This window comes from Penaeus japonicus, unplaced genomic scaffold (genome assembly GCF_977035675.1).
Source record: "Penaeus japonicus unplaced genomic scaffold, GWHDUDI00000001_assembly GWHDUDI00000012, whole genome shotgun sequence".
In the NCBI taxonomy this organism is placed as follows: domain Eukaryota; kingdom Metazoa; phylum Arthropoda; class Malacostraca; order Decapoda; family Penaeidae; genus Penaeus; species Penaeus japonicus.
Window position 1 is genome coordinate 39,396,764 of NW_028234414.1, and position 10,000 is coordinate 39,406,763.

At 42.5% G+C, this 10,000-nt stretch overlaps 1 protein-coding gene across 1 annotated transcript in view; it reads left to right on the plus strand.

The window, feature by feature from the left end:
* The window catches only part of LOC122246116 (uncharacterized), a 334,123-nt gene that overhangs the window by 176,224 nt on the left and 147,899 nt on the right, over positions 1-10,000 (plus strand). The window contains exon 3 of the mRNA XM_086542170.1: positions 8,943-10,000. This exon is cut by the window's right edge and continues 1,338 nt beyond it. Within this exon, the coding sequence (XP_086398296.1) occupies positions 8,972-10,000 (1,029 nt within the window). The 5' untranslated portion in view covers positions 8,943-8,971. The remainder of the gene's footprint in view (positions 1-8,942) is intronic.

Here is a 10,000-nt window from a genome sequence, read left to right on the forward strand (position 1 = left end):
TCTATTAAGAATAGTGCAGTATTCTTACCTTATTTTTCTCTAATGGTGCAGAAAATAAATAAGTGGAATACACAGACCAAGTATTAGGATGACGCAATAAGGCTGAGTATGGGGAGCAGTGTCTTTAAGTCTCTGGGTTTTGTGTTTTATTAATAGTATTATTGTTTTTATTTGGGGGGTGAGGGGGATGGTTGAGGGGAGAGCAGTGTCTTAAAGTCTTGGGTTTTGTGTTTTAATATTATTATTATTATTTGTATTTATTTTATTTATTTATTTTTTATTATTATTTATTGTTTTTTTTGGGTGGGTGGGGGGGGGGGCACAAAACAGATCGTAAAACGAGGGAAGTAAGAATGGTAGATAAACAAGGTAAATGTGAATGAATAAATACCTCAATCAATCGTGAATTCATTAAAATAAATTATTATAGAAAAAAAAATCATGTAAAACCTAGAAACAGAATAAGTCTTAGAAACATGAAAATAAACTGTAGTAAGGCGTTCAAACTAAATAACAATATATACACATATTGACAAATAAATAGTATATGATAAATCATAATCATCATCATACAAAAGGTAAAAATAAACAGTAAAAATAAATATACGTAAGTATAAATAAAATACTAAATAGACCGTTGTGGTACCGTGCAAATAAACATGCAGCTGTTACAATACTGTTGACTATTCAATGTTTATCTTGTAGTATGACGTCAGCGTTGGTTACGGTTGACCTTGCAATATGACGTCAGCGTTGGTTACGGTTGATCTCGCAATATGACGTCAGCGTTGGTTACGGTTGACCTTGCAATACACAATTTTTGTTACGTTTGACCTATTTATACGGAGGGTTGGGTTCAACGTTTGTTTTAATGACATGCTCATAGACTTCACTTTGGACGTGCACGAATATGACTTGCACTGGTTTATACCTTGACGACTTGCAATGACGACGTATTGATTACGGACATAATCAACTACACAATGTTCAATTGGTACACAGCGGTTCAATAGAAGGGATACGACGTAATCTTGCAATATACATAATTCGTGCAACAGGGGTTTACACTGATATACATTCACATACATATAACATACCCATACATATATACATACACATACACATACACATAGCTTTGTTGGCACATATACATACATTTTTGTTGGCCATACACATACATACACATACACATACATACATACATACATACATATATACTCATACACATACACATACACATACACATAGACGCACATACATAAATACTCATACACATGCACATACATACATACATACATACATACATACGTATACATACGTGTACATACATATACATACATATACATACATAAATATATTCCCAATTAAATTGTAAAACTATAGCGAGGAATGTCAGGATTGGCTGCTTGTTTGTCTTTTGTTTCTAAATTTGTCTTAATATTTCCCCCGTAATATTTCTTCTTCTTCTTTTTCGCCTTCTTCCTCTTCCTCTCTTGTTCCTCTTCGTCTTCGTCTTCATCATCATCATCTTCGTCTTCTCCGTCCTATTCTCCTCTTCTTTGTCTTCTCCTCCTCCTCCTTCTTCTTCGTCCTCTCCTTCTTCTTCTTCTTTCTCTTCTTCTTCTTCTCCTTCTTCTCCTTCTCCTTCTTCTTTCTCTTCTTCGTCTTCTTCGTCTTCTCCTTCTGAGATGCTGTTCATGATTTCTTGAAGGTGCGAAGGTTCAGACATCGAATTGTCTTTCGAAATTCTCGTACATAGGAGTCGACCCCCTTTGCATGGCGTGTGTAGACCTGTAACAGCCTCCCACCATGCACTTGACTGCATGGCTAGCGTCGAAGGAAGAACTGCATGAGTTCTGGGTTGGCGAACCGTCGGACAATAATTATTCTTATTCTTATTCATCTTGTTATCATTATTGTTGTTGTTGTTGCTATTATTATTATTGTTATTATTATAATTATTGTTTTATTGTTATTATTATTTCATTATTATTATTATTATTATTATTATCATTATCATTATTATTATCTTTATTATTATTATTATTATTATTATTATTATTATTATTATTATTATCATCATCATCATCAGCTTTATCGTTATTACTGTTATTATTGTTATTATTACTATTATTTTTATCAGTATCATTATTACTATTATTATTGTTATTATTACTATTATTTTTATCATTATCATTATCATCATTTTGTGGTTATTGTTATTGATGATAATGATCGATTTTTTAGGGCGTAGATTCGATCACGAGATCTCAATCAGGAATGAGTGTCTACAATGATCATTATTTTCTTGCTGCGTTCAACTTGCAAGAAGAATACCGACGGTTCAGTTCAGTTCAGTTCAGAGAGATTTGCAAAGACGTCGCTTCGCCCGGCCTCTGTCAGCTATAAGTGCTGACTCATCACCGACAATAAGACTGACAGGAAGACACTGGGATGGAGTGAGTGTGTATGTGGGGGGGGGGGGGTACAATGGGGATGGGGGTGGAGGGTAAGGGGTAAGGGGTTAAGGGTTAGGGGGAGGTTGATGAGAAAGGGGGGGTGGGGTACAGGGCCGATGCCATTAGCTACGTCGTAAATGCAAAACTTAAGCATGCAATTGCACGGAAAACTTTGAAGCACTTTCCTTAAGTTTCCAATTACTTTGAAAATTTCCCCCTCCTCCGATGAAACGCCAGAACTTTGTGACGTTTTATATAATGAGATTCCCCCCTCCCTTTCTTCCACTTCTATCTCTCTCTCTCTCTCTCTTTTTCTTTCTTCTCTCTTCTCTCTTCTCTCTTCTTTTCTCTTTCGTGCTGTTCTTTTATTTTTTTTTACTCGTGTTTGCTCATCACCTCTCTCTCTCTCTCTTCTCTCTTCTCCTCTCTTCTCTTATCTTTCGCGCTGTTCTTTTAATTTTTACTCGTGTTTGCTCATCTCCTCTCTTTCTCTCTCTCTCTCTATCTATCTATCTATCTCGAGGAGTTGGAGGAGGAGGAAGAAGAAGAAGAAGAAGAAGAAGAAGAAGAAGAAGAAGAAGAAGAAAAGAAAGAGGAGGAAGGAAGGAAATGGGGGAAGAATAAAAAGGAGGGGGAAGGAAGGAAGAAAAGGAAGGAGGCCGGAGGAACAGAAAGAAGAAAGATTTCCCGGAAGATAATCAAGATTATTTTTTAGATAAACAGCAAGATTATTTCTTGATATGGCGAGTCGAATAACGCCGTAGATTATTTTCAAGAAATTTATTAAATAGAAAAATAAATCCCAGAGGTAAAGAATAATGATAGGGATAAGATCACTATAATATGAGTATTTTCAGAAATCAAAAGGGTAATTGAATCCAAAAAAGGAAACAAAAATTGCAACTTTCCATGAAGTTTGCCTCAGATGATCAATATCAATATCAATAAAGTTGTTTCGTTGCGGCAAAGTATCTAGGAATTTTGAAAGTATTACAGAGTTTGTTCTGGTTAGGTAGTAAATCTGGTAATGTATTTATTTTTTATTATTATTTTTTTTTTTTACACTGTAATAGGCTTCGGTGCACGGTGCATGCAGTTGATTTACATTGTCTGCAATGAGATATTAGAGTAATTGGATGCATAGAAAAGACTTCTATTAATCCCAGTATCGCCATCGGCATCATCGTCATCATCATCATCACCACCATCACCATTATCATCATCGTCATCATCATCATCATCACCATCACCATTATCATCATTATCATTATCATTATCATCGTCATCGTCATCATCACTATCATCATCATCACCATCATCATTATCATCACCATCACCATCATCATTATCATCATCATCATCATCTTGATAGCGGTGATGAATTAGAAATCGAAGAAAAATCAAATCTGAAATTGAATGATTACATACTATTTGCGGAGAACAGAATGAGCAAATAGGAAGAGATTGGTAAAGAGGGAATAAAGAAATGGATGAAGAGGCTTGGGCAAACGACGGGAGAGAAGATGAGTGTGAGTCTGGAAAGAAGATCAAAGAAATAACGTGCATTTCCGCCACGAGTTTTCCCTCTCGCTCGTTTGGAAAACTCAAACAGCGTGAAGTTGAGAAGTCTCTCTCTCTCTTTCTCTTTCTTTCTCTTTCTCTTTCTCTCTCTCTCTCTCTCTCTCTCTCTCTCTCTCTCTCTCTCTCTCTCTCTCTCTCTCTCTCTCTCTCTCTCTCTCTCTTTCTCTCTTTCTCTTTTCTCTCTCCCCTCTCTTTCCACACTCTCTCTCTCTCTCGCTGTCGCCTCCCTCTATCGTCTCTCATCCTCCTCTCCTCTTCACTCACTCTCTCTCTCTCTCTCCCTCTCCTCTCCCCCACCTCTTCCCTCTCCTCTCCCTCCCCCTTCTCTCTCTCTCTCTCTCTCTCTCTCTCTCTCTCTCTCTCTCTCCCTCACTCTCTCTCACTCTCTCCTTCTCTCCATCTCTCTCTCTCTCTCTCTCTCTCTCTCTCTGACATCTCTCACACACGCGCACACACACACACACACACGCACACAACACACACACACACACACACACACGCGCACACAACACACACACACACCACACACACGCACACAACACACACACACACACAAACACAAACACGCACACAAACACGCACACAACACACACACACACACACGCACACAAACACACACACACACGTTGCACACACAACACACACCACGAACACACCCAAAACAACCCCCAAACCAACACACAAACCACACAGACAAACACACTACACACACAAACACACAACACACACACCACAACAAACCACCACACATCACAAACCACACACAACACACACACAGCACACTCTCTCACTCTATCTTTCTCTCTCTCTCTCTCTCTCGTCTCTCCAACTCTCTCTCACTCTCTCTCCCTCATCACTCCCCTCTCTCTCTCTCTCTCTCTCACTCTCTCACTCTCGTCTCTCATCTCTTTCTCACTCTCTCCACACACACATACCAACTCTCTCCTCTCTCTCTCTGTCTCGTCATCTCATCACTCTCCTCATCTCTGTCCCTCTCTCCTCTCTCTCTCTCTCTCTCTCGTCTCTCTCTTCGTCTCCACGTCACCTCCTCTGCCTCTCTCTCTCTCTCTCTCTCTCTTTCACACTCTCTCCGCTCTCTCGCTCTCTCGCTGCTCTCTCTCTCTCTCCTCTCTCTCTCCTCTCTCCTCTCATCTTCTCTCATTCCTACTCTCTCTCTCTCTCTCTCTCTCTCTCTCTCTCTCTCTCTTCCTCTCACTCTAATTCCTCAAAAGTCCCAAATGCAACACCAAAGCAACTCGATACAATACTCCTCAATAATTAGAACAGATTTGCCGCACTCTCGTAGACATAAACACGCGTAAACCATCATCCTCTCTCTCTCTCTCTCTCGCTCCTCGCATCTCTCCGCTCGCTCGCTCTCTCGCTTCGCTCTCTCTCTCCTCTCTCCTCTCATCTCTCCAGGTTTCTCTCTCTCTCTCTCTCTCTCTCTCTCTCTCTCTCTCTCTCTCTCTCTCTCTCTCTCTCTCTCACTCTCACTCTAATTCTCTCAAAAGGCACAAATGCAACACACAGAAGCTAACATCGATACAATACTCTCAAGTAATTAGAAAAGATTTTGCCGCACTCTCGTAGACATAAACACGCGTAAACAGTCCCCGTTCCCTTTTTCACTCTAATTCTCTCAAAAGGCACAAATGCAATACACAGAAGCTAACATCGGTACAATACTCTCAAGTAATTAGAAAAGATTTTGCCGCACTCTCGTAGACATAAACATGCGTAAACATTCCTCTTTTTTGGTAGCAACATTGCAGTAAGTTTCCTCGTAACCCACATGGAGATTACAGTCAAATTTCGTGTCGCGGTGAATCCCCTGCAATCCGCTTTTATGGACCAATAAAGTGCTCGTTTAATATGTGGATCGTCCTATGCACGACCTCATGGTTGATATGTCCCTTTAGCCTGCAGTGTTGGGGAGCCTTTATTACGCATTCAGACACAGTGGCTACGGGAACTTCCTGAGCCCAAGGGTAGGGAGATGTTGCTCGATTTGAGTGACTAGGAGGAAGGAAGGGAGGGAGGGAGGGAGGGAGGGAGGGAGGGAGGGAGGGAGGGAGGGAAGTAGATTGACCACGTTGATCAAGAGGTAAAGGAGGAGAGAGATTGTTGAGGGTAGAAAGATGTTGCAACATTGCAGTAAGTTTCCTCGTAACACACATGGAGATTACAGTCAAATTTCGTGTCGCGGTGAATCCCCTGCAATCCGCTTTTATGGACCAATAAAGTGCTCGTTTAAAATGTGGATCGTCCTATGCACGACCTCATGGTTGATATGTCCCTTTAGCCTGCATTGTTGGGGAGCCTTTATTACGCATTCAGACACAGTGGCTACGGGAACTTCCTGAGCCCAAGGGTAGGGAGATGTTGCTCGATTTGAGTGACAGGGAGGAAGGGAGGGAGGGAGGGAGGGAGGGAGGGAGGGAGGGAGGGAGGGAGGGAGGGAGGGAGGGAGGGAAGTAGATTGACTACGTTGGTCAGGAAGTAAAGAGGAGAGAGATTGCTTAGGGTTATAAAAATGTTGGGTTCACCATTGCATGTAAGTTTCCTCGTAACACACATGGAGAATTAACAGTCAAATTTTTCGGTGTCGCGTAATCCCCTCAATCCGCTTTAATGACCAATAAAGTGCGCGGTTAATATGTGGGTCGTCCTATGCACGACCTCAAGGTTGATATGTCGCTTTAGCCTGCAGGGTTGGGGGGCAGTTATTACGCATTCAGACACAGTGGCTACGGGAACTTCCTGAGCCCAAGGAAGAGAATTATGTGTACTCGATTTGATGAACAGGGAGGAAGGAGGAGGGAGGAGGAGGGGATGGAGGAGGGAGGGAGGGAGGGAAGGGAGGAAGGGAGGGAGGAGGGAAGTAGATTGACCTACGTTGAGTCAAAGTAAAGAGGAAAATTTGCATGGCATAGTGTAACATCATATTGAAGTATATATATATAAGGTCATAGTAGTATATATACGGATATATAAATGCATAATGGTTACCCATATGAATTGTTATTAGTATTTATATATGTTATATATAGATATGTATATATATGTATATGTTTATATATATATATATATATATATATATATATATATATATATATATATATATATATATATATATATATATTCACACACACACTTTGATTTGATTAGGCTATTTTTCCCACTTATATATAATTTTATTGGTTTTGCAAGCTTTGCATATATAGTTAAACGTGGGTTGAGATAGCCGTAGATTTTACGAATGAATTGACATGTCCGTCCACACCTGAGTTCACGGTTATTTAGGAACGATCTTCCTGAATATGTAATACACACACACACACACACACACTCACACACACACACACACACACACACACACACACACACACACACACACACACACACATACATACATATAAAAAAATATATAGCGCATATATTATATAAATATATATATATAAATATAAATATATATATATATGTGTGTTGTGTTGTGTGTATTTTGTGTGTGTGTATTTATGTGTGTGTATTTATGTATGTAATGTATGTATGTATGTATGTATGTATATATGTATGTATGTATGTTGTATGTATATATGTATATATATTATATATGAATATATATATATATAAATATATATATATATTTATACTATATATATAATGTATATATAGATATTTATATATGTACTATATATTCATCGAATGATGATAGATAAAATCGATTATGAAAAACAATATTCATAATTGTTGAATAGTCTGAATGAATGCTAATATAGAATAAATACGTTTGTCCTAAACATATTTTACATTTGCTATATCTGCATCATGTTGATAAAAAAAAGTGAGTGTTATCAACCCGCAAGATTAATATTTCAGCTAATCACTCTCTCCGACATTTCGCCTCTCCTTCCCTTTCTTCCCTCCTCCTCGCCGCCTCTCCCTATTCCCGTGAGACGTGGCGCAATCTGCAAAGTCGGAGGCGCGACATAAAAAAAAAAAGGCTGAATGATGAGCCACCTCAGAGCTGACGTTCGTTCGAGAAACAGGAAGATTCTTAAAGATAAGATCCTCATGCGTCCAAGGAAAGGATGGGGTGGTGGGGGGGAGTGGGAGGTTTTGGGGTTGGGGGGGTGGGGGGTGGGGGGTGGGGGATGCGATATGTATTGGAATTCTCTCGGCTGGCGACACGTGGGCGGGCGAGCTCCGACAGAGCTTGAAGGAGGGACGTGGGACCCTCGAAATCCTCCACATGCTTACCTGCGATGTGTAATTAACTTGATTAATCTGTAATTAAGTCGGAAAGCTTGAACGCGCTCTATCGGTGAGTTCCCAATTCGCGCATGAACGCATCGCCGCACGGCTTCTGTCACACGCAGACGAAATCGCTTAATCAGACACAGATACACGTGCAGGAGAGTCCTTTTTGGACATAATGAACAGAGTTATTCAATTACAGCCTTCAGGGGGGACTGCTGAGATTTTGACTTCGTTGGAATTATTAATTCAGCAGAGGGATGTGGGTTGGGTTTAACTCCTCCTCTTAAGATGGAGATTCAGAAAGTACTAATATCCGGTGTTGATTTTTGTTTTCTCAGTTTGTTTCGTTTTTTGTAACGTGATTATAAATAGAGAAATGTGAAAGCGAGTATTTAAATTTCGGTAAATATGCCACTCAGATACAATAATTACTGTATTTGATACGGACAAGAATTGATTTCATGTATTTTGTATACTTGTGCTATGTTTGATTATTGTTATTATTATTGCAGGATTGAAATTTGCTAGATATGAACCCTTTACCATGCCATCCTCCAATGTACAATAAGTTTCTTTATAGATACAAGAAACACGTCTGTAAAGTTTTTCTCACTAACCATGTCCTCTCTACTCTTCCAGGATGACATGATACCACGGCAGAGTCAAGAATGGAATGTTACCAAAATGGCGGAACGTCGTCGTTACAGCTGTCCGCCACGAACCTCCCCCCACCGCTGACGCGCACCTCCCAGGCCTCCAGCAACCCCTCCTCCCGGCTCTCCTCCCCCCACGAACCTCCCCACCGGCTCTCGCCCCAGGACGCTGGCTCCCCCCTGTCGTTCCGCGAGATTTCCCGCTGCCCCTCGAGCCATGAGCCCTCCCCCCGCCTGTCCCCGCAGCGAGGCGCCGCGCGGCTCTCCTTCCACGAGGGCGTCCCGATCCGGCTGTCGCCCCACGAGGCTGGCCCTCGAATGTCTCCGCGAGAGTATTCGTCGCGCCTCTCCCACGAATCGCTCCCCCGGTTGTCTCCCCACGAGCCAGGAGCTCGCCACATGCCCCATGTGCCAGGGGCCCTTCATCTCTCCCCCCATGAGCACGGGCGCCGCCTGTCTCCTCATGAAGCAGGTCCTCCTTGCATGTCACCGCAGGAACAGCACGCACACCGGATGTCACCTCATGACCCAGCCTCACACATATCGCCCCAGGAGCACGTGCATCGGATGTCGCCCCAGGAACACACACACCGGATGTCGCCCCAGGAACACACGCACCGGATGTCACCCCAGGAGCTCCTGCATCGCATGTCGCCCCAGGAGCACGCACACCGGATGTTGCCCCAGGAGCACATCCATCGCATGTCGCCCCAGGAGCACGCACACCGGGCGTCGCCTCGGGATTCGGGGTCCCGCTTGTCCTCGCATGAGTCGTCGCCGCGACAATCTCCCCGGGACCAAAGCCCACGCTCGTCTGTCCACGAGTCGGGGCCTCTCCTCCCCCCCCACGAGCCCCTGCCGCGCCGGCTGTCCCGCGAGTCGGTGTCCCATTTGTTAATCCACGAGCCGCTGCCTCGAATCGCCTCGCACGAGTCTGTTCCGCGCGTGTCGTCCCACGAGTCCTCGGTGGGCGTGTCGCCCCACGAGCCCCACTGCAACTTCATCCACTCTTCCAACAGATCCTCGACCAACCACCACTCGTCG